The sequence below is a fragment of the Cheilinus undulatus genome, linkage group 14, assembly GCF_018320785.1.
Source record: "Cheilinus undulatus linkage group 14, ASM1832078v1, whole genome shotgun sequence".
In the NCBI taxonomy this organism is placed as follows: domain Eukaryota; kingdom Metazoa; phylum Chordata; class Actinopteri; order Labriformes; family Labridae; genus Cheilinus; species Cheilinus undulatus.
The window spans coordinates 44,010,151-44,035,494 of record NC_054878.1 but is presented as its reverse complement, the minus strand read 5'-3'; the positions used below and the strand labels follow the sequence as shown (position 1 = coordinate 44,035,494).

General features: G+C 41.0%; 2 protein-coding genes across 2 annotated transcripts; both read right to left on the bottom strand.

Moving 5' to 3' along the window:
• On the bottom strand, positions 1–10,052 carry gpr132b (G protein-coupled receptor 132b). Its single transcript, XM_041805686.1, has 2 exons — positions 10,028–10,052; positions 1–3,922 (listed from the first exon to the last, which is right to left on the bottom strand). The coding sequence occupies exon 2, from the start codon at positions 3,915–3,917 to the stop codon at positions 2,796–2,798; it is 1,122 nt and encodes a 373-aa protein (XP_041661620.1). The 5' UTR covers positions 3,918–3,922; positions 10,028–10,052; the 3' UTR covers positions 1–2,795.
• A 1,816-nt stretch (positions 10,053–11,868) lies between these two features.
• On the bottom strand, positions 11,869–25,065 carry vipas39 (VPS33B interacting protein, apical-basolateral polarity regulator, spe-39 homolog). The gene is made up of 19 exons (XM_041805007.1): positions 24,993–25,065; positions 24,244–24,336; positions 23,964–24,060; positions 23,742–23,879; positions 22,072–22,110; positions 17,109–17,173; positions 16,877–16,933; positions 16,704–16,796; positions 16,581–16,614; positions 15,429–15,531; positions 15,322–15,349; positions 15,066–15,139; positions 14,787–14,862; positions 14,188–14,322; positions 13,250–13,291; positions 12,997–13,173; positions 12,701–12,790; positions 12,476–12,580; positions 11,869–12,245 (listed from the first exon to the last, which is right to left on the bottom strand). The coding sequence occupies exons 2-19, from the start codon at positions 24,334–24,336 to the stop codon at positions 12,225–12,227; spliced, it is 1,467 nt and encodes a 488-aa protein (XP_041660941.1). The 5' UTR covers positions 24,993–25,065; the 3' UTR covers positions 11,869–12,224.
• Between the last annotated feature and the right edge of the window lie 279 nt (positions 25,066–25,344).

The following is a 25,344-nucleotide window of genomic DNA, read 5'->3' as shown; positions in this document are numbered from 1 at the left end:
TTTTTCAAGACCTCTGCAATTCGCCCTGGCATGCTGTCAATTAACTTCTGGGCCACATCCTGACTGATGGCAGCCTTTTCTTGCATAATCAATGCTTGGAGTTTGTCAGAATTTGTGGGTTTTTGTTTGTCCACCCGCCTTTTGAGGATTGACCACAAGTTCTCAATGGGATTAAGGTCTGGGGAGTTTCCTGGCCATGGACCCAAAATTTCGATGTTTTGTTCCCCAAGCCACATAGTTATCACTTTTGCCTTATGGCAAGGTGCTCCATCATGCTGGAAAAGGCGTTGTTCGTCACCAAACTTTTCTTGGATGGTTGGGAGAAGTTGCTGTCGGAGGATGTTTTGGTACCATTCTTTATTCATGGCTGTGTTCTTAGGCAAAATTGTGAGTGAGCCCAGTCCCTTGGCTGAGAAGCAACCCCACACATGAATGGTCTCAGGATGCTTTACTGTTGGCATGACACAGGACTGATGGTAGCGCTCACCCTTTCTTCTCAGGAAAAGCTTTTTTCCGGAAGCCCCAAACAATCAGAAAGGGGATTCATCAGAGAAAATGACTTTACCCCAGTCCTCAGCAGTCCAATCCCTGTACCTTTTGCAGAATATCAGTCTGTCCCTGATGTTTTTCCTGGAGAGAAGTGGCTTCTTTGCTGCCCTTCTTGACACCAGGCCATCCTCCAAAAGTCTTCGCCTCACTGTGCGTGCAGATGCACTCACACCTGCCTGCTGCCATTCCTGAGCAAGCTCTGCACTGATGGTGCCCCGATCCCGCAGCTGAATCAACTTTAGGAGACGGTCCTGGCGTTTGCTGGACTTTCTTGGGCGCCCTGAAGCCTTCTTCACAACAATTGAACCTCTCTCCTTGAAGTTCTTGATGATCCGATAAATGGTTGATTTAGGTGCAATCTTACTAGCAGCAATATCCTTGCCTGTAAAGCCCTTTTTGTACAAAGCAATGATGACTGCACATGTTTCCTTGCAGGTAACCATGGTTAACAGAGGAAGAACAATGATTTCAAGCACCACCCTCCTTTTAAAGCTTCCAGTCTGTTATTCTAACTCAATCAGCATGACTGAGTGATCTCCAGCCTTGTCCTTGTCAACACTCTCACCTGTGTTTACGAGAGAATCACTGACATGATGTCAGCTGGTCCTTCTGTGGCAGGACTGAAATGCAGTGGAAATGTTTTTTGGGGGGATTAAGTTCATTTTCATGGCAAAGAGGGACTTTGCAATTAATTGCAATTCATCTGATCACTCTTCATAACATTCTGGAGTACATGCAAATTGCCATCATAAAAAATGAGGCAGTAGACTTTGTGAAAATTAATATTTGTGTCATTCTCAAAACTTTTGGCCACGGCTGTACTATATAGTGCATACAACATAGTATGTAGTACATAGTACATACTATGTAGTATGTTCTATGCCAGTGTTTCCCAACCATTTTTCCTCAGAGCCCCCCTACATGTACCCAAGAAAAGGGTAGGCCCCCCCAGGACCCAAAAGAGAAGAAAAAGTGACACACTGTTGCCAAAAATCAACATAGATTTTAATTGTTTCACTGATAAAACCCTAAAAAAAGAACAATGCATGCTGTTCTTATCAAAAGACTTTTGTCTGAACTACTTCATAACTGCTTTATCATGGTTTTAGTCAATATTTACTAATCTAACTTTGGCAGCCTCAGAGCAGACAAAGCCTTGTGTCCCCCAAAGATCTCAGACCCCAGGTTGGGAACCAATGTTCTATGTTGTATGTAGTTATGGTTACAGCCAACATTTAACAGTGAGTAGAGGAGCAACGGGTTGTGGATATATTTTTCCAGCAGCACACAAAAGAATGAAAAAAATAGTTTAAATAAACTTCATTTAAATATTTTAAGGTATTAACAAGGGTAAAGCCTTTTGATCAGCATCTGACTGTGCTGACTCTTTAACCCATGTTGATTTGTCAGACCTTCACTGACTAGTCTGTCCTGGACTGACTCTTCTAAATTGCGCTGACTCGTCTGACCAACACTGACTTGTCTGACATGCAATGTAGGTTGTTTTTCATTTGGTGCTTGAACTTGTCTAACCTTGCCATGACTCGTCTGATCTTGACATTGCCCTTTGACACATCTGATCTTGACATGGCACTGTGATCATCTGATCTCGACATGACACTTTGACTCATCTGAGCTTGACATGGCCCTTTGACTTGTCTGATCTTGACATGACACTGTGATTCCTCTAATCTTGACATGGCCTTTTTACTCTTCTGATCTTGACATGGCACTGTCACTCGTCTGATCTCGACATGGCACTGTGACTCGTCTGATCTTGGCATGGCACTCTGACTCGTCTGATCTTGGCATGGCACTCTGACTCGTCTAATCTTGAGATAGCACTGTGACTCGTCTGATCTTGGCATGGCACTCTGACTTGTCTGATCTTGGCATGGCACTCTGACTCGTCTGATCTTGACATGGCACTGTGACTCGTCTAATCTTGAGATAGCACTGTGACTTGTCTGATCTTGACATGGCTCTTTGACTTGCTGGACAGTCCCTGTAAAATTAGTCACATTTTATCTGAAATTGTCACTTGAGTTTTTGCAAAGTTTTTGCCATTGAGATCAAACTGATTTAACAGGAAAAGTTTGATTTTTAAGCCTTATTTTGAAACTTTGGTGTTTTATTTTGTTGATCTGAGAGTCACTGAGCTCCACAGCCGGCCTTGCTTGTTACCTTTTAGCTTTCACTCCTGCAGCGCCATCTTCAGGAAAAACTAAACTTCAGTCCAATTTGGGTCAGGCTGGGAGAACCCTTGACTCAGAGTCTAGCCCAGTATGACCAGTCTCTAGTGGTCCCTGCACCCTGTCCATCTCTGGTAGGGGATTCAGCTCCGAGGAATTCCTGGTGGGCTGGATTTTGTTCTGGCTGCTGTCGGATCGTGTTCTTAGGTGTGCTCGGTTGCAGACCCGGGCGAGGCCTCGGCGCAGCTCTTTGCGGATGTTGTCGCTGGACAGGACGTAGAGGATGGGGTTGATGGCGCTGTTGATTGTGGACAGGCCCAGCGAGATGGTGTACGGCGTGTACAAGGTCTTCTCGAACAGACAGGTCCCGTCCTCCAGACGGGGGAAGTGGTACATGATGGCTCGGGTCAGCAGGATCAGGTGATACGGAGCAAAACAGACTAGGAAAAGCACCACCACTGCCCATGCCAGCCAGCGAACCCGCTCCTTCTGCTTCATCTGCAGCCCTGTGCTGCGCTGGATGTTGACCAGGATGCGATGGTTGGTTATCGCCAGCACCAGCAACGGTATCAGGAAGCCAATCAAGAAGCGGGCGTAATTGAAACCGGTCACCGTGGCGCTGCTCTGACTCGGCTCAAAGCAGCGGCGCTCACCCTTTGCGGCATCTCCTTCCCTCATGGTGAACACAGGAATGTGACCGAAGGCGACAACCAGCATTACAGTGATGCTGATGATGACAGCAAGGCGTTGACGGCGGAGGCCACGGGACTCAGCACTGTAGACAACGGCGACGTAGCGGTCACAGGAGACACAGCAGAGCAGGAAGATGCTGATGTACATGTTGTTGAAGAAGATGTAGCCCGTTACCTTACAGGCCGTCGAGCTCCAGGGCCACACGTGACCTGCGCCGACGTAGAAAGCCCACATCGGCAGCGTGCACAGATAGGTGAGGTCACACATGGACAGGCTCCACAGGTACACGCCCAGCACGTTTTTCCTCTGTATCTGCAGCCAGGTTAGGTAGATGGTTAGCAGGTTGGCAGGAATTCCAACAGCCAGCACAACGCTGTACAGCAGCACCAGCGGCAGACGGCCATCATCGTACGGCGGCTCGCAAGAAAGCAAACTCGTATTGTCCGGGAAAAAGACAGTCTCGGTCACTGCTACCTCATGCATGATGTCTGTGGAGAGACAGAGATGACCAATCAGATTTAAGTTCAGTTTGTTTAGCAATAACTAGCTAAACAATTAGAGAAAAGCACAATAGGCCTTATCCACCAACATCTTCCTAAAATTTTTCAGCCTCTTTTATACTTCTTAACCTCTTTTATGCCCATAAAAGGACATGGGGCTGCAGGGCAGTGTGCAAACACAGAAAAGCACAAAGGAGTTAGAGGAGGAAGATATCAGTAATAAACTGTAAAAACAATCACAATGCTTTTGACAGTTCTAAATGAAGTGCTGCTAGAAATGGCACCAAAAGAGGAAGCTATAGTTATATTTTTAGCACCAGTAGTGGATGTTAAATAAATGCTTTAACCACATTAAATCCCCTGATCAGATGGGGCTTTCATTAGAAATGTCACGCATCGTGCTGTAAAGGACGCATTCCTGATGAGTTAAAGACAGTAAAATCAGGGGAACTCCTAAATGATACTTGACCGTATTTGAGCCACGTTTTTAACTACAGGCACAATTCCAAAAAAGTTGGGTGGCTGTGTAAAATGTAAATAAACCCAGATAGCAATGATTGTCTAATCACATAAACCCATATTTTATAAACAATAAAACATAAACAACATATCAGATGTAGAAACTGAGTACCATTTCATGAGAAATACTAGCTCAACAGATCTAAAAAAAAGTAGGGATGGGGCTGGAAAATTAAGTGGTTCTAATATAAAACAGCTGAAAGAGCATTTTGCAACTAATTGGCAACAGGTCAGTAACATGGTGGGGTATAATAAAAGCATTTTGGAGAGGTAGAATCTCTCAGATGTGGAAAAACTTCAGAAAAATGTTCTGCAACATACAATTGTGAAGACTTTGAATATCCTACGATCTACAGTCCAAAATATCATAAAAAGATTCAGAGAATCTGGAGAAATCTCTGTGAGCATCGCAATAACAGATGCTGTTCATCCTCAGGGGCCACTGCATCAAAAACAGGCATGATTCTGGACTGGAAATCACTGCATGGGCTCAGGAACACTTCCAGAAATCATTTTTTCTGTCATCACTGTGCTATCCACAAGTGTTTAAGCTGGATCATGCAGAGAAGAAGCCATATGTGAAAAAGATTCCAGAAACACCACTGTCTACACTGGGCCAAACCTGATTTAAAATAGACTGGAAAACTGTTCTGTGGACAGGGGAATCAAAGTTTGAAATTTGTTTTAGAAACCATAAATGCCATGTCCTGCAGACTAAAGCCCTGACACAAAAACGATATATTGCCGTTTCATTTTGAAAAAGTTTTCCGTAAAGACGGCATTGTTTCAGGAAATATCCGCATAAGCACGGAACCACTGAAAATGACTGAAAGCGCTGTAGTGCATATGCCAAGCCTGTATGTGGCGCTGTATTGCTGCCACAGAAATGCACCAAAAGAGAGAAGAAAATCACAGAAAACTGGCACAAACTTTCGTCTGGTTGCCCTTGTGGTTGTTCTCCGTGCTGGATTTAAGAACATCTTGTGTCTGCTGTTCTCGGTGGTGGTAAAGGAGCATCAGATTTTGATATAAAAACGATAACAAGCTCAATAGCTTCTGCAGCATGAACACAACCCTGTAATCTGCCTTTGTTGTTTTGGCTGGACCCACACAGGCATCTTAAGAAAGCTACACTATGTGTGATGTAATCATTTTAAGAAAGATGCGGTTGGCCGTCCACACAGAGACAAAACAGTAGTCGTTACAGATTTTTGCACTCTGGGATCCGTTTCCAGAAAGTATCGTTTACAGTCACCCAAAACGCTGTTTCCGTGTGGATGAAATGCAGATACGACAAAAAATTTTTGCCAATACTCCTGAATTTGTCTCCGTATGGACAGGGCCTTAAGAGGAGGGGGACCATCCAGCTTTTAAAGCCTGCATCTCTGATGGTACGGGGTTACATTAGTGTCTATGGTGTGGGCAGCTTACACATCTGGAAAGGAACTATCAATGCTGAAAAGTAGAGAGAAGTTTTAGAGCAGCATATGCTCCCATCCAGACAACATCTCTTTCATGGAAAGTCTTGACTATTTCAGTAAGATTATGCTAAACCACATACCACATCCATCACAACAGCATGGCTTCACAAGAGAAGAGTCCTGATGCTGAACTGGCCTGCCTAGTCCAGACCTTTCACCAATAGAAAACATTTGGAGGATCAGGACTGTAAAGCAGCTTGAATCCTACGTTAGACAAGAATGGGACAACATTCCCCTGCCAAAACTTTATTGACTAGTCTCCTCACTTCCCAGATGTTTACAGACTGTTGTTAAAAGAAGAGGGGATGCTACACAATGGTAAACATGGTCCTGTCCCTACTTTTTGGAGAAATTTAAAATGGTTGGTTAAGTCAATTAATCATAGGGAGATGCTGATGTGAGTTTCTTGTTTGAGTAATACTAATCATGTCTTTTATAATAGGCCCAAAAATGTATGTGAACTCTGTGTCCTTCCTGTCCCTAATCATGTCTCACAATCAGGTCTACTCCTATTTCAGTATTTCTGAAGCATCAGCATGTTCCTCCTGAAACTGATGATGAGCACGTCTCCGACTGAGATTCTGTTTCCTTTCACATATTCAACAGGAAGTTCCCTGCCACAATAACGGTTTTAAAAGCCATTTAAGGTGCTGGGTTTTTTAAAGTGTGAGTTTCTCAGGAACTGGTTTGACATCTGTCATAAACTATAGAGATGTCAGCTGATGATTTACATGTGTTTATTTAAAAATAAAACCCCAGCGTGTTTGACTGTGAGGCCACAACAGTTAAAAGCTTTTTCTAAGAATAATTCTGGTTAAAACAACAAACAAACAATGAAAGTGAATCTGAATGGTGTCTGGGTCTGGGTCATGATAACAAAGAGGAGAACAGGCTGACACATCATGAATGAAGGTCATCATAGACATGGTAAATAAAAGGGGTTAACAGGAAATACACTCATAGGTGTGACTCAAATATGAGATATACGTCTAAAATGACTATCAGTGATTAAGATGTGTATTGTGTTTGTAAAGAAGGGGACAGGAGTGAATAAAATAGCATCAGAATAGAGTCTAATGATTCCAAAAAGTCCCCTGGGAGGACCCCTGACCCCAAGAGTAAAGTCCGCAGCTCTGAAAAAGTCCCCAAATGATGATCAAAGTGAGTACCTAGATATACGAGAACAATGAGCTGGTGGATGACAGTGAAAATCAAAATGTCTGATTAGTGCCTGAAGAACACGTAATGTCACCAGTAGTGAGCAAATACTTTTATTGGTCTGAGTTCTACCACGACTAGAGACATGTTTAAATAATAGGACATGCTGAGTTTGAGTTCTGAGAGCTGATGAAGGACTGATGGCTTAGTGGCAGACTCAGGATGTTTGTGGAGCAGGAGCGAAAATAATATAAAGGCACAGGCTGTATATGGTAAGGCCATACATTTAGAGTGAAAAAGTTAAAAACCACAGAGTTGGCTTGGCCCCTGACAGAACCCAGAGAATGGCCCCTGACAGACCCAGAGAATGGGCCCTGATAAACCCAGAATGTGGTCCCTGACAGACCCAGAGAATGGGCCCTGATAAACCCAGAATGTGGTCCCTGACAGACCCAGAGAATGGCCCCTGATAAACCCAGAATGTGGCCCCTGACAGAACCCAGAGAATGGGCCCTGATAAACCCAGAATGTGGTCCCTGGCAGACCCAGAGAATGGCCCCTGATAAACCCAGAATGTGGTCCCTGACAGACCCAGAGAATGGCCCCTGATAAACCCAGAATGTGGTCCCTGACAGACCCAGAGAATGGCCCCTGATAAACCCAGAATGTGGTCCCTGACAGACCCAGAGAATGGCCCCTGATAAACCCAGAATGTGGTCCCTGATAAACCCTTTTCTTTTTTTTTTTTTTTTTTGCCACTTTTAACCCAATTTTTGTAACTTTCCATCCATTTTTCTCATGTTTTCACATTGTTTTGCCAATTTGCCATTTCTTTTTGTCACTTTTTACAATAATTATTTTCATTAAAGTTGTCTCTGCTTCCTGACATTTGTGCACATCATGGCTTTGCTATGAATACTAACATTATTTTCCTGATCAGTGAGTCCATCAATATTGTCGACATTACCCATTAAAAGGTGACTCTATTTTAAGAAAAGGAGTTTACATGTTTAAAAAGGCTACTGTACTAAAGCATAAATGAATAGAATTATTTTTGTTGCTTTGATTAAAGGGGTTATTGTTCAGGTTATCACAGTTTAACCTAACACTAGATTATGACCTGCTGACCTCCATGGGCCTCAGAGAGCTCCTCTCTTTATCCCCCCTTATGGGCAGCCTTGTTCTCCAGTAATTAACATGTGCCCTTTAGAGGGATCTTTATTGGGATTTGTGTACTGAAAGGTATTTTGCCATGTTTCCCCACTTAACAGGCAACAAAGAGGGCACTTTGGCATATTTTGCTCACTTATATGGCCCTCTTGAGGACCCTTTATGATATGTTTTACACTTAACAGGCACCCTAGATGGCACTCAGTCAGTTTGCCCACAGGAAAGGCACCCTGTAGGGCACTAAGTCAACTTCTATTCACTCAGAGGGCCCCATTCAGGCATTTTGTCAAACTTTGCTCATTTATACATAAATTGCCCACTTGAAGGGTTTTTTAGAGTGCTCTTTATCATGCTGTTTAAAGGAGCATCTGTGGCATTTTCACACATAGGGCCACCACTCGTCCCCTCTCTGAGTCCACCAGTGTGTTGAGTATTATCCTGTAGTTCTCTGACGTTATTACCTGATAAGAGTTGTTTTGTAATAATTGCTGTGACTGATTTTGGAGAAATAGTGACAGGCTCCTGTTGGTCTCTGTTTGGTGCCTCCACATCACTAAAGCGGGCCCTGGTCAGGTTTTCCTCATTTGTGATGTGATTTTTGTTGTTCCTATGAGTTTATTCAGCCTTCTTCTGATTTGTTTTGTTCTTTGTTTCTATGCTGCACTCTGATTGGCTGTTTGCTCTCTGACCTCATTTCATTCCTCAGATCAATAATTAAATAATCTGTGACGTCATTTGCCTGACTGTTGGGGTCCAAATACCTGTCAATCAAATTTCTGTGCCACTGTCGTCCAATCAGCGGGGATGAATTCAAGAAGTGGGCGGGACCAAGAAGTAATTGATAAATAATTGATCACTGAAGAAAATATGAAGCATGAACGAAAGAAGACTACACTCTGACTGATCTAAACTTTGAATGAATGAATATATAAATAAATAAATATTATGTTTTATAATAATAACAACAATAAGTCAATATGGCCATCAGGAATGCAAAAATAGTTTTAAATAGAAGAATAAATATAAGGGAAGGGAATAAAGGAATAGTAAAAATGTTAAATTCAATAACATAAAGATCATTTTTTTCTTGTCTACTGAGCTGTCTGAGTTTTCAGAAGTGAAATAAGACAGAGCAGTATGTTTTAATCAAAACACATTTTCAATTATTGAAATAACTACATTGTGATAGTTTTAATAATTAGAGAAAAATAAGAAATGCTGTCAAAATGCACTTTTATATATTTTATGCTTTTATTTTGTATGCTATAAAAAGCCTTTATACATCTGAATTAAATTCAAAACATATTTCAGGGATTTATTTGCCTCACTACATCTGTTTATAAGTCTATTTTATTTTTTACTTTAATTTATCTATATTGTTCTTCATCTTCACAAATATTATACTTATTTATTAATCAAAATGTCTCTTCATTTGCTAATAAAACGTCATGACTGATAGTTTAAATAAAAACGTTTTAATTTGATGAATTAAATAGCACTTTTAATTAATTTTACCACTCTAAATACCTTATTTAAAGTGATTAATCCGTTATTCTAACCATATTTACAAAGTAAAAGTCTACATTCTACTACTGTACTACCACTCAGAGTAGAACCTTTATTTTGAAGTTCGTTCCGCCACATAAAGGTTAAAATAGATCCTCCATCCACGGTTCCTTAGTTTATACTGAGATGATTTCAACTATATAAATGTTAAGATTAAGATTAAGATTATTAAGAGAAAAACCACGAGGTAAAAACTCACCGATGTCTGGTGCATCCTCCTTCCATCCGGCTCGTGCTCTGAATGAAACCGTGACGTGACGACAGGCGAGTAAGAGCATAGGTAGAGAGTCACGTGACAACACAAAGCTCAACTACTACTACTACTGCAGCATGATTAATTTATCCGCCATCTTTAATTCATCTTTTATAATCAATAATTCAACAGACCCCTCCTCTGAACTAAAAAACAACAGGAAGCAGCACGAGACAAAAACACACGGATCAATCATCAATAATCACCCACACGCAATGAGTGACGTCAAAGTTTAGCGAGATTTTGATTTTAATTTTTGCTTCATTTTTAGTTTTAGTTTTTATAAATATTAGCTCAGCTGTAGTTAGTTTTTACTGCCTTGTTGGTAGTTTTGTTTTAGAGTTTGAGGTTTTTTTCTGTAATTTTATAAACTTGTCACTGTTGAGACCCAGAAGGGCCAGAAAAAACAAACACAGTTCTAACTATATATTCAAATAGGCCCCCTAAAATGACCACTGTCTTAACCAGTCAAATCAGACCACTTTACTCTTGAGTGTAGCTGACATGCCAGACAGCATTAGAGTAAAAATAAGCATATTTTGTCCCTAATTTTACTTTATTTTAGTCTTGTAAATACATATCACAGTATTAATGTTATATTATTATCGTTATTTCAGTGTCTGTGAACATTTTTTTTTTCTTTGTAGTTTTCGTTAGTTTTTTTATTCTACATTTCGTTTACCTCAGAAGACAAGCGAAAGTGTTCCAGTTGCTCCAAGTTGTAATTCCAAGTTCAGGGCATGTTTGTTATGACATTCCAGACTGGAAACTCAGAATTTCCAAGTCCTGCACCTTTATCACTTTTTTGATTTTGTTGCTTTTTATTTTTTTTTTGGTTGGTTTTGATTTCTGTTGCTTTTAGTTACTTTCTGTTTTTTGTTTTTTCATTTTCTTGCTTATTTTTGCATTTAATGACTTTCTGTTGTTTTGTTGTGAGCTATTATTAGTTACTTTTTGTTTTTTGTAACTTATCTTTCTTGTTTATGGACAGTTTGTCACTTTCTGTTGTTTTTTGTGACTTTTTATTGTTTTTTTTTCATATTTTTGCTTGAATAACTTTGTTTTTGTTTTATGTTATTAGCTACTTGTTATTGCTTTCTGCTACTTATCTTGCTGTTGTTTTTTTTTTTTTTTTTTGTTATTTTTCTGTTGCTTCTTATTGCTTTTTGTTTCTTGTTCTTGCTTATTGATTATTATTACATTGCTTGTTGTTGATTTTTGTTACTTCTGTTGGTTTTGTTGCAATTTGTTAATTCCAATTTTTTACATTTTTGCTTACTTGTTGCTTTTGTTACTTTCTGTTGTTTTTTTTTTTTTAATTTGTTACTTTTTGTTGATTTTGTTATTTATAGTTATTTTTGGGTTTTTTTCATTTATTGTGACTTCTGTTTTTTAATGCTTGTTGTTGCTTTTTGTCACTTGTTGTTACTTATAGTTGTTTTTTATTACATTCTTGTCAATTATTATATTTATTTTTTTCTGTATAATTATTTCTTCCTTTTTTTACTTTAATTTTTGTGTACATGTTGATAAAAACTGAACCAATTATTATTCTAGCATTATAAAGCGATGCATCCTCATGTTTTTGATTTCTGCAGAAAGTCCATCGTTTTCTCCCTTAAAGGAGGATTCTACCCTAATGACAACAAAAGAAACAAACAGTTGTCTTTTTTTTTTTTTTTTAATTTTTCATTTATAAGAAAAAAAATCTCCAACTAAAAAGCAGTTGTATGTCGTATTTAGGTTTGATTTGTTTATCAAATGTTTATTTTCATCTGAATCACTTTCTATTTGTTTGGTTCTTTTATCATCTTTGGTCAAAAAGTTCCATTCATAAACAGCAGAAAAGCATTTGCCATCTTTGTTACACATCTATGAGGGACTCCTACCCTTCTACTAATCAATACCACATCCTTGTTTCACATTTATAAATAATATTTTATTTATATTTTATTTTACATTCATATTTACAAAAACACTTTCAGGAATGTTGGCATGATGACTCATGGAAGACCAGGCTGAAAAACAGCCCTATCCACTCTGTGTCTCAGGGACAGCTCCAACGCTGATAGCTGATCAGACGTCCCTGTTGTCATGGTGGACTTCCTGTTTTCCTTCAAAGTAAGAGCCATTGTCCACAGGCTCAGTTCTTCCACCTCATTTGCTGAAAGAGAAGCAGAAAGATCATGTGCACTTGCAATTCCAAAAAGGTTGGGGCGCTGTAAAAAGTGTAAATAAAACACTGTGGCTCAGCAGGTAGTTTCAATCTAGAGACAAGTGAAGAACGATCTTGTTGTCGTCTGTGTTGCTGTAGCTTCTTAACAGTGGGACTGTACCATGAATTTCATTTAAAGGCCGCCAATTTCTACAATAACAATGATGTCATTGTCTCACCTGGTTATTGAGCAGCTCATCAATCTTCCTCTCCTCCGCTGACCCTCGCTCCACCTTTCCTCGGTATCCTAGCAACTGCTGCCGGTCCTTCAGGTCTCGATATGTCTGATGGGCCCAGAGACACATGATATTACAACAGAGGAAGTGGTCAGATGAGTGAGTGGACGGGTCATTAATCATCCAATCAGAGAGCTTTATTCATGTAAACACAGGTATGTTACTCACATTAATGACGATGTCGTGACATTTATGTTTCTGAGCAAGACTGATCCTCAGCTCGGCGTCGTCTACCAACGCCACGTACTCCTGCAGCACCTGTACATCATCAAATACACGGCTGTGCATCATTAAAAGAACACACCTGTGGGTGATCAAATACACACCTGTCTTTTAAAATATGCATCAGTCTTCTCACCTCTGAACCCTTTTTTAATTCCTATCTTCCCCTGTCCTGTTCAATACCTGTTTCATTCTCACCTGTTTAACGCCTGCACCTTGGGAGCCTAGCCCCGCCTTCTCACCTGTGTGGGGGCGGAGTTCTTCTGCAGGATGTCGACGACTCGCTGGAAGCTGAGCGGTGACTTCTTCCTAGTGAAGCCCAGCCAGTTCCTGCTGGCGAACAGAGCATCCACATCGAACCACGCCTTCAACTTTGCCCTCGCCGCCAACGCTGTCACAAAGTACTGCTTCTCTGAGATCTGAGGTCAAAGGTCATCAGCTGTCAGGTGGTGGTCAAAAGTATTAACACAACAAAGAGACGTGGATGACTCTCACCTTAAATGTCTGACGGATGTTCAACGGGCTGCTGTAAGTTCCCTGAGAACAAAAAGAAACAAGTTCAACCAATCAGATTCACTAATTTATATTCAGCCAATCAGATTTAGCTGATTTTATTCAGCTAATCAGATTAGACAGATCAAATTCAACCAGTGTCAATCAACCAATCAAAATCAACCAATAGGATTTGACCATTCAGATTCAGAAAATTATATTCCAGCAGCCCCACTTAACCTTCTAGAATCAACTAATCAGATCCCAAAAAATTAGAAATAACCAATCAGATTAGGCTACCAATTTTAGCCAACCTGATTTTACCAATTCCATTCACCAATACAAATCTCACCCAACAAATCATATTATACCAGTCTCACTAAATCAATCAGATTAAACCAATCCCATTCAACCATGAGGTTCAGCCAAGAAGATCTAAAAATCCGATTCAACCAATCTGATTCAGTCAATCTGAAACCACAAATCCTCTTCAACCAGTCCTACTCAACCAAAAACATTCAACCTGATTCAGCCAATCAGATTTATTCAATCTCATTCAGCCAATCAGATCAAGCCAATCAGATTCAACCAATCAGATCCAACCAGATTTCTGCCAAACTGATCGAAGAAATTATATTTAGTCTCCCTCAAGCAATCACAATCACTCAGTCTGATCCAGCCAATGAGTTTCTACAATTTCAAAGCAATTATCCTGTGATAAATAATCTACCCAGGTTGGTGGTTCTGATTGTAAACTACCTTTTTATTGAGCCTTAGGCCTGACAGACATTTTTGAATAACATAAACTACACTGATAAACTTCATTGGTTTCACCTTTTATCTTACTCTATATGTCATCTGAAAATAGATCCATGTATCTTCTAAATTGAGTAAATTTCCCATCCCTGCCCTTATATGGACCAGGTCTAGCTCAGACTAACCTCAGGTTCAGTGTAGTGATAGAAACAGCAGTAGTATAACGTTGTGACCAGCGGCATATTGAGGATCGAAGCTTTCCTGGGAAACTTCTGGAAGAGTTCCACCTTCCCTCCTCGCTCAGCCTGACGATCAGCAGCCTGTCGACGATGAGATTTTACTTTAGAAACAAAAAAAGAAGCACCAACCATTTCTCTAATGTCAAAATTACCACAATAATTAATCAGTACGAATAGAAAAAAGAACATTCTGCATAATCTTTTTTTCAGTGCAGCAAGTTTGGTCAAAGCATGGTTAAAGTGGGGTACAGCTTGGTTAAAGTGGGGTCAAAGCTGGGTTAAAGTTTGTTTAAAGCAGGGTTAAAGTTTCTTCTAAGTAGGGTTAAAGTCTGATTACAGCAGGATCAAAATGGGGTTAAAGAAGTGCCGAACCGGGGTCAAACAAAGGTTAATGTAGGGTCAAAGCAAGGTCAAAGTTTGTCCAAAGCAGGGTCAAAGAGGGGCTAAAACAGGGTTTAGTGAGGTCTAAGGGGGTCATAAAGATCAATGGGTGAAAGCTGGGTTAGTTTGGAGCCAAAGCAGGGTTAAAGTGTTCAGTCCCAGACCTCTATGATGATCTGTCTCTCCAGCAGTGTGTAGTGATCTTGAACATAACCTGTGTCCTCTGCAGAAAATGGGAGACTGGACACAAACACAAATGTTACAGTGATGTGACATCATCATGTCATGAAATTAGGTGTGGTTTCTGATCAGATAATCAATCATAAATGAAACAGAGAGAGTAGTGATGGGTTAAAATTTATACTGTTAATATTTGAACAAAGTCAGTGTACTGTCATGGTCCCTTTACTCTCGCACTACGGTAGCCTGTAGGACTTACTCACCTGAGGCAGCTCTTTAGGAAGTCCCGCCGCTTGTTTTCATCAGAGATGCTCAGGTGTTCCTTATACTGAAGCAGCTGTTACCATGGAAACAGACAGGATATCACATGAGCTTACAGTGACTGTGAAGCCAGTGCTTCAGTGTAAAAAAAAACTGCAGTTCATGGAGTGTCCACTAGAGGATTTCTGCTGCCTCACCCAAAATTTTATAAGGGGGTTATTTATGACTGTGTGCTGTGCTGTAGTGAGGACTACGTACCGCCACATCCTCCGTCCTGCCAAGTGCTCTGAGAAAGGACAGAAGAAAAAACCATCATCGTGTGACCAGGTGAGACAGAGTGAGAAGGTGAGACAGGTGAGTCCTACCTGAGCAGCTCCAGCAGCAGTCGTTGGTCTTTGCTTTCGGTCAGGTAGGCGATCAGGTGTCTGAGTGCCACCTGTCTGAACTCCAGCTCCCTGAACAAGACCTCTGAAACATGATCAGACATTTTTCAAGGACCAAAATCTCAAAAACATAACTAGAAGTTACTCAATAACTATTAAAGGTTTATTCAAAGACCAAGATCTCTGAAACACAACAAGCCATTATTCAAACACATCCATCTGTGATCCAATTTAAGGATGTTTCAAGGAACATTTAAGTACCAAGCTTGATTTTTCAAGGATGAAGGGAGGAAGGGAATTGATTCTGAACAAACTGAGGAATCTAGCAAAGTCAGACCTAAATCCTGGTTCATTTGTAAGACTCTTACATGATCTTCATACAACTGCCACTGACTTTTAAAGAGCCATTTTACTTGAAATGTACAAATTTGATTTGTACCAGGACCAGGCCTGATGATTCCAGGAAATGGCCTGAAGCTTCCAGGACCAGGCCGGATAATTTCAGGATAACACTGATGATAACCAGGACTACACTTGAGTATTTCTAGACAGTATTTGACTCCTTCAGGACCAGGCCTGGTTGTTTCAAGACTACACTTGATTACTTCGGGACCTGATCTAAAGCTTTCAGGACCAGACTCATAATTCCAGAACCAGGTCTGAATGTTTCAGGACTACACTTCATTGTTCCAGGACCAAGCCTGATGATTCAAGGGCCTGTCCGAACGATTCTAGGGCTACACTTGACGATTCCATGGCCAGACCTAAATGTCCCAAGACTACATGCGATTACTCCTGGACCTGGTCTGACAATACCAGGACTTGCCTGATGATTCCACGTTTACGTTATCTTTTTGAGACCACATTTGACTTCTTCAGAACCAAGCATGTTTAATCCAGGAATACATTTGATGACCTCAGGAGGTGGCCTGATAATTTTAGGATAACACTTGATGACTCCTGGACCAGACCTGAATGTCCCAAGACTACATTTGATTACTCTTGGACTTGGATATGATTCCTGGACCTAGCTTGATGATTCCAAGACCAGTCCTATTAATACAGGACTACGTTTGATAATTCCAGGATTTGGCTTGCCGATTCCAGGTGGTTTCAGTATGATTTCAGTCTCACCTTTGCTCAGCGTCCTCTTCAGATAAATCAGGACCTGAAAAAACATAACAGCAGTGTTCATCTGTCCATCACAATGTTGTCAATAAAGTCTGCATGTTTACGATGGTATTTAAATAAAGTTACTGCAGTGATGACGTTCCCATCATGAGCGCTGACGGCAGAGTCGAGGAGGAGGAGCTTATCTTGCAGAGAACGAAACTTCTCCAACGATACACACTGAGAATACACAACAAATACACAGTAAATACACAAAACAGTGTTTCTACAGCGTGCATAAAAAACAGACAACTGTTTACCTTTCCCTGCTGCATCCTCTGGACTGTCTCCTCAGGTGACCAATCGCTGACATAGTCCTGAGAACAACATGATGAAATCATCATTCATGTCACTAATAATATAATTGTTCATGTCAAACATGATGACATCATAATTTATATCATCAGCAACATTATTATCAGTATAATAACCTGATAATCATGATAGTAACCAGATTATCAGCATATATCCAGATTTAAGCGGTGTTGTCACCTTGTACTCTGATTTGGGTTTTCGTAGTTCAGGAGCATAGAGCCTGGCTGTTGAGTCGCTGAGTGCTAAACATAAAAATATTATGTTAGTCTAAAATATTTGCAGAGATCAAGAAGAACAACTGAAAAAAAAACAAAAAACAACCAAAAAATGCAAAAAGAAGTATAAATAGAAAGCTACAGTAATGAATCCTAAACCTAAGAAATGATTCTTTTAGCACCCCCTGTTCCTTCGTCTTAAAGTTTTTGACTAAATGCCTAAAATACGGTCTGTTGTAGGGAAAGAAAAAATTCTTAGATGATACAAGATTAGTATGATACAATACAGGTGCAACTCAGAAAATTAGAGTATCATGAGAAAGTTCTTTTTCCCTCATTTAATTCAAAAAGTAAAACATCCACTAACTCTTGATTCATCTCATACAAAGTCAAATATTTCAAGACTTTTTTTGTTTTAATCTTGATGATTTCTTATTACATTCATTTTTGTACTCAGTACTTGGTCGGGTCTCCTTTTGCATGAACTACTGCATCTATGTGATGTGACAAGGAGGCGATCAGCCTGTCCATTTCCTAGACTCGTCAGTGTGGTGGCTCTTGATCCAGTCCTTGTGAAGCTCCCCTGAGTTCTTGAAACTGCTTTGTTTGACTCCTCTGAACTGAGCTCATCCCTGTTGCTTGTGCCCCTTTTCTGTCTACACTTTTCTCCTCAGTAAATTTTCCATGAACATGCTTTGATACAGAACAGCCTGTCCTTTCAGCAGTGACCTTCTGTGACTTACTCTCCTTGTGGAAGATGTCAAAGGTTGTCTACATGACAATAGTCAAGTCAGCAGTCTTTCCCATGATTGCAGTTGCATCTACTGAACCAGAGAGAGAATATCAGCTATCAACTGCTAAGAAATGTAACTTTTTCAGCAGTATTATATTATTTTTAGATAGTGTTTTTATTTATTTTCATGGGGTTTAGGCCAAAGTCTTTAAGTTCAAACAAAAAGACCTTAGAAATTCTTCATTTTGTATGTGATGAATCTAGAAAAAACGTAAATTACATGAAAAACATCGACTTTTTCATGAAATTCTATTTTTGAGATGCATCTGTAAGATAAGATTAGATAAGATTTTTTTAATCCCCTTTGGAGGAAACTTAGTAATTACAGTAAATATTCAACAAATATATGACAAGGTAAAAGAAAAAAAAACCTAGTACAATAATTAAACTTTAAAAAGGCAAGAATGGTGATAGCAATACAAGTTTTTACTTGCTTTCACTGAGAGTCTGTACTCTCCAAATATGATGATAGTTGAGTTCATTTTGGAGGATTATGTTGATGAATAAAACCTGAATAATAACCGCTTTTTAACCACAAAACAAAGTTAGAGGAACCCAGGCCAGCACTCACTTCCTGTTGGCCTACATAAATGTCATCACTGCAGCGCTCTATTCTGTTAAAGAGCTGAGAATAGATGAAACTAGTGGAAACTGTCAGCAGACACAGCTGAGGTGAGCCCCTATTGGCTGATTTTGAACATGTGACTGTCCTGATATACACAGATGTGTGTTTGAAACCACAGTTGTAACCCCAACCCTCCCCTGCCCCAACATAGATAATAAGAGGAATAAATGACAACAATAATTAACAAATATAGCCGCAAGCAGCTATTGGTGGGTTCTAACCCTTTCCGCCCTTTCCAACGGCCAAGACCAGCCCTATATTCAATCAGTCCCTGGGTTCTACGCCGCCCAGAAGCAATACGTGAGCAGTCAAGCACACGGTTTAGCCAAAAAGAAGCAGAGAAAAACACATTTCTTGAGAACCATCTCCAAGATCCTACAGTGCTTCAGAAAGTGAATGCAACAAAGTAGCAGTCCATGGTGTCAGCATGTTTGGATCAACATATACATGTAGGTCAAGCTTCTCACACATGAACACAATCAAAAATGGCTGTCATTGCTCCCTCTTTGACAGCACTCTTCACCAGTGCCGTTGTAGTGACACTTTATGGGCCAAATGTCACTACAACGGCACTTCTCCCATTACGTGCTCCTAACTGTGATATACACATCTCACTTTATGTCGACATGTATCAAAGAAATACCTAATGAACACGTGGTGATTTAACCCTATAGATCCCAGCATAGGGTTGGCTAAGATACCACAGTAAGCATATCCATTTTTGATGGTGGATAGATTTCAAACTGCATAAGATAGATCAATCATTCCTTTTGCATGTAAATCCTGGGGAGTTACACTAACATTTCACAAATTCACCATGTTTCAGAGCAGAAGGGGTCATCACAGGCTCAAAGGGGGTCACTGCAGGCTCAGAAGGTCAAATCACAGGCTCAGAGGGCCTCATCACAGGCTCAGAGGGCAACATCACAGGCTCAGATGACGTTATCACAGGCTCAGAGGGCAACATCACAGGCTCAGATGGCCTTATCACAGGCTCAGAGGGCAACATCACAGGCTCAGAGGGGGTCACTGCAGGCTCAGAAGGTCAAATCACAGGCTCAGAGGGCAACATCACAGGCTCAGAGGGCAGCATCACAGGCTCAGAGGGGGTCACTGCAGGCTCAGAGGGGGTCACTTCACAGGCTCAGAAGGTCAAATCACAGGCTCAGAGGGCAACATCACCGGCTCAGAGGGGGTCACTGCAGGCTCAGAAGGTCAAATCACAGGCTCAGAGAGCCTCATCACAGGCTCAGAGGGGGTCATTGCAGGCTTAGAAGGTCAAATCACAGGCTCAGAGGGCCTCATCACAGGCTCAGAGGGCCTCATCACAGGCTCAGAGGGGGTCATTGCAGGCTCAGAAGGGCACATCACAGGCTCAGAAGGTCAAATCAATGGCTCAGAGGGCAACATCACAGGCTAAGAGGACAACATCACAGGCTCAGAGGGCCTCATCACAGGCTCAGAGGGGGTCATTGCAGGCTCAGAAGGGCACATCACAGGCTCAGAAGGTCAAATCACAGGCTCAGAGGGCAACATCACAGGCTCAGATGACGTTATCACAGGCTCAGAGGGCAACATCACAGGCTCAGATGGCCTTATCACAGGCTCAGAGGGCAACATCACAGGCTCAGAGGGGGTCACTGCAGGCTCAGAAGGTCAAATCACAGGCTCAGAGGGCAACATCACAGGCTCAGAGGGCAGCATCACAGGCTCAGAGGGGGTCACTGCAGGCTCAGAGGGGGTCACTTCACAGGCTCAGAAGGTCAAATCACAGGCTCAGAGGGCAACATCACCGGCTCAGAGGGGGTCACTGCAGGCTCAGAAGGTCAAATCACAGGCTCAGAGAGCCTCATCACAGGCTCAGAGGGGGTCATTGCAGGCTTAGAAGGTCAAATCACAGGCTCAGAGGGCCTCATCACAGGCTCAGAGGGCCTCATCACAGGCTCAGAGGGGGTCATTGCAGGCTCAGAAGGGCACATCACAGGCTCAGAAGGTCAAATCAATGGCTCAGAGGGCAACATCACAGGCTAAGAGGACAACATCACAGGCACAGAGGGGGTCATTGCAGGCTCAGAGGGCCTCATCACAGGCTCAGAGGGCAACATAACAGGCTCAAAGGGGGTTATTGCAGGCTCAGGTCACATCACAGGCTCAGAGGGGGTCATTGCAGGCTCAGAGGGCCTCATCACAGGCTCTGAAGGGCACATCCTAGGCTCAGAGGGGGTCATTGCAGGCTCAGAGGGCCTCATCACAGGCTCAGAGGGCATCATCACAGGCTCAGGAAATTGCTTTTTGAAGTGTCATACCAAATTAGCAAAATAAAGCAAAGCAAAACAAAACAAAAGTGATGATGGACAGTTATGTGGACGTTAAACTCATTCTTATATTGACTTTTTGGTATTTTCTTTGGGAATAACTGATTGCCATCAAGATTCGGTTTCACATGTATGGCATTCATGACATCTTAAAAATAAAAACTTTTTTTTTTCTTTTTTTTTTTTTTTTTTTCAAAAAATGTTTTCAGTATTCTAAGTACCTTACAAAGATTGGGGGATTTACAAAACATGTGAATGGACAACATTTTTTTTCCTGGTAGTCAGGAGGATATGGCTCTGTTTTTGTTAAAGGTTACAAAATTGACTGTATCTCAAAAAGCAAGTTATGTAGAGACTCCAAATCAATTTCCTGTGGTTCCAAAGGATATTGTGCAACTTTTTTACATTGACAAATTTGAGGGATACAGCTGTGAAATTTCTGTATTTTGAAATATATGTGAAAAAAACAAAAACGATTTTCATTTTTTTTGGGTTTATTGCACTTTTAAGCAATTTATTGTAGTAGTTAAGACTTAAGTCAATACATATTATTAAAATTTGAAAGAAAGATATTTTGGGGTCTAGCGGCCATGTTTTTGAACTGATCAGGCTCATTTATAACAGAAATTTGACATTTTGTCCCCTGAGGCCATGTACCAAATTTGGTGTTGATAGGGTAAATATTTCCCGACTTCTATTCATTTGACTGTTTTTCAAATTATGCTAATTAGCAAAAAATCTAATTAGGCGGACTTTAGGGGTCCAATTGGCTTTTTTGTAGAGCACATTGAGCTGAGCTGCATCTGTGGGCCGATTTTCAAGTCAATCGGACTCACGGTGTGAGGGGCGTGGCCTTCCCAAAAAATAGATTTTAGGCCTTAATTGTAGCGGCACCATGTGGCTGACCGGGCTCATGATTTATGGAAAGTTGCTGCACATCATTTCCAATGTTTTGGCCAAGTTTCAGCTTTCTAGCTCATTCCAGCTCACGGGAATTTTAGCTCAAGCGGCAGGAGAAAAATAATAATAAACCGGGAGGAAAACAATAGGGTTCTAACCCCCGGAGAGATAGATGGTAATAAACTGAAACAATAATAAAGATAATAATAACAATAATAAAAATAAACAATAATGATGATAAACAATTTTATGAATTGGTGACATCACATAGAGAGATTTAAATCAGACTCACTGTCTGTCAGAGACTGGAACGATCCTCCTTTAGACTTTCCTGAAAAGATACAGAAACATAAACACATAAAAATACAACAGATCAGACTACACATTCAGCCAGGTTCTGACCCTGCTGCATCGCTGACACCTGTCCTCAAGCATCAGGTCTAAAGATGAAAAACAAACACTCTTGTTGTAGAGTGACATAACTGACGATGCATCCAGGACGCCTCCGGACCCTCTCGAAACAACTGGTGTGTCACCATTTCTCAAGCATCTTCTGTCTAGTTTGACACCCTGACCTGACGTCAACCATGTGAATCTTGACACTGATCAACAGTAGCGCATTTGCTCCAGTTTAAAGGGATACTTCAACATTTTGGCAAATTCACCCATTGCCATAATTCTTATAGTCTTAGTGGTAGGTTCGTTACCTTTAGTTGTCGGTGCAAGCTGTTTCTAGATCTGTGCTGCCAAGTTCGGACCTGCTGTGCCAACTCAATGTAAGCAGACGGTATCCCGGCTTTCCCTCATCAAACTCATCAAATACACAATCCAACAACTCGCTATGAAACAATCATGGAACATTACCAGATGGAGATGTTTTAAAGCTAAATGCGTAGCCGGAACTACACTCCAGACATGGCTGCAACACTGTGTCACTCCGTCCAGTGGTTTACTCAAGAAATAGTTCCGAGTACTTGCTTCATGTGTTGTAATGTTACATAATTATAAGTTATTATTTCATAGCGTGGTGAATGTGCAGGTCACTACTTGTCCACCAGAGCGTTTTGGAGTTGTTAGATTGTGTACTTGATGAGTTTGATGAGGGCAAGCCGGAATACCATCTGCTTACATTGAGTTGGCACAGCAGGTCCAGACTCGCCAGCCGACCTAGAAACAGTTTGCACCAACAACTAAAGGTAACGAACCTATTACTGAGACTACAGGAATTATGGCAATGGGTGAATTTACCAAAATGTTGAAGTATCCCTTTAAGCTAGCATAGCTAGACTAACTATACCAATTTTCTCTCCATGTTCTCAATTGTGTAGCTACAATTCTGTCTAAAGGATAGCCAGTCCATACTGTCCTCTTCTTCAGACATATGAATAAGTGCACTGTCGTGTCTTCTTTGTAGGTTTCTTCTTTCCAGACCTTTGGCATCACACACACTGCTTCTGCTGTAACCTTTATTGATACTCTGACCCTCCTCCTTAGCAAAACTACAATTATACAGTCACAAAGACAGCAGATAACATCCTTATAAAAGACAAAAAGCAGAAAAAATGTTCAAACTGATCTGGCTGTTACCTGTCTTACTACCTCTCCTGTAACCTGACTAACCAGAGAGATTGTTTCATAAATCCACTGCATGGATGTATTTCACATTTACCTGGGAAAGCTCCAATAGAAGGAGTTTGGGAAGGACAGAAATTTTCAAAAGAAAATCTATGAAGGGGACTGTCTATGTTGTGTCTATCTCCTGCTAAGAAGAGCAAAAATGTCTTCTCTGCAAAGAGAAGCTTTCAGTGTGTTTTTTGCTCTTGTTTTAATAAAGAAATATTGCTATGCTCTGATAAAACTGCCAACATACCATAGTTTTAAATCATGGACCTGGTTTGAATCTGGCCAATCCATCTGCTTTGCAAGGTTACCTCTCCTGATTCACCTGTCGTCTTGTCTCACCTTTGAACAGCGCACTCAGTGAGTATCCCGAGTTGCTCTTGCTGATGGTGGGTGTGTCAGTGTTGATTTTGGGGAAGGCAGGCTCCCTGTCTGTCCTTTGATTGGACGCCGCCGTCTCTCTGACAGACCAGGAGATACCTGAGGACAAATAGGTGTTAATGACGTGAACCTGCAGCCAATCACAGCCCAGAATTCTGCCCAGGTGAGAAACAACAGCCTTACTTCCAACCGGCTCTCCGCTCCAGCTGACCTTCTCCACGTCGTCGTCGTCGTCGTCCTCCAGGCGGATGCTGTTCACCGCTCGCTTTGACTCTTTCAGCTACAAACACAAAATACACACAGGTGAACTGAACTCACACATCAACCAATCAGCAGAGGAGATGTGCAGTGTTTGTGTGTATGTGAACTATGGCGTCTGAATTATTTTCAAATGGGCCTGGTGAGATAAACATATATACGTAGACAGTGTGGGTGCTCAGGTGTGTCCAGGTGCAGGCCTCACCCTGCTGAACTCGTCATCTTCGTCGTCAAAGGTGAATGCTTTAAACTTGGAGCTGTTCCAGTAGTCATCTTCATCAGCCTTACCCTTCATCATCTAAAAACAAACAGGCACATGATGTGCTAATGTGGTTTGTCTTGATTTCTGTCATTTCTAAAATGAATAAAAACACCACAGAAGATCAGATCTGCTACAGCAGCGATTCTCAACTGGTGGGTCAGGACAAAAAAGTGGGTCATAGTGCATTTTTTAGTGCGTCAAAAAACTGTGATAATCATTGATTATGAAGCCTATAGGTGTATAACCCTCGATAATAATCAACAAACACGTTTACATTTAAGCCCAGTGCATTAATTACACATCACCGTTCACCTTTATTATATTTTATAGCCTACAAGTTTCACTGTGCTGTAAGGATCCTACTTCAATACCAGAGAAGAAGAAGAAGGTGATTTTAATTGATCTAAATTATTCTTGATTAATTATCTGCGGAGGAAACAAACCACACCCGTCTGAGCGCTGACAGTTTCTACTCTGTGCCTTTAGTGTATTTGGGTTTCTGACAGCAGGAAGCTAGTTAGCATGTTAGCTGCTAACACATTTACACCGGAAATAACTCTCTCTCTTATTCGCTCTCGTTGGCAGAGGCGAGAACAGTGACATCACACATCGGGTTAATAACCGGCCAATAAATAAAACTTATTCTATGATTATAAACTGACAATCGATGAGGAATGATCATATGTTTTTACCTTCAGCAGCTGCAGCTCCTCTTCTTCTTCTCTACAGCGACTGAACGGCTTCCGGCCGCGCAAGGTCTACTGGGAGTTGTAGTGAAGCTGAACTGTGAAGTGAAAACTTGTTTAATCGGGTGTATTTTAGCCCATATTATTCACTCTTTTGACATATTATTACATATTATTAGCATTTACATATACACACGTCATGTTTTTTTATTTGTATTTAAACACTTTCTTTTGCTATTAGCTCCAAATTGTGAAATGAATTAAATTATCGTTTAAAGTAGAAGTTTCTGGAATCATTAGACTAAAAAATGAATACTTTCTTATAGATACTCAGACTTTGAATTCATCTGACAAAAAA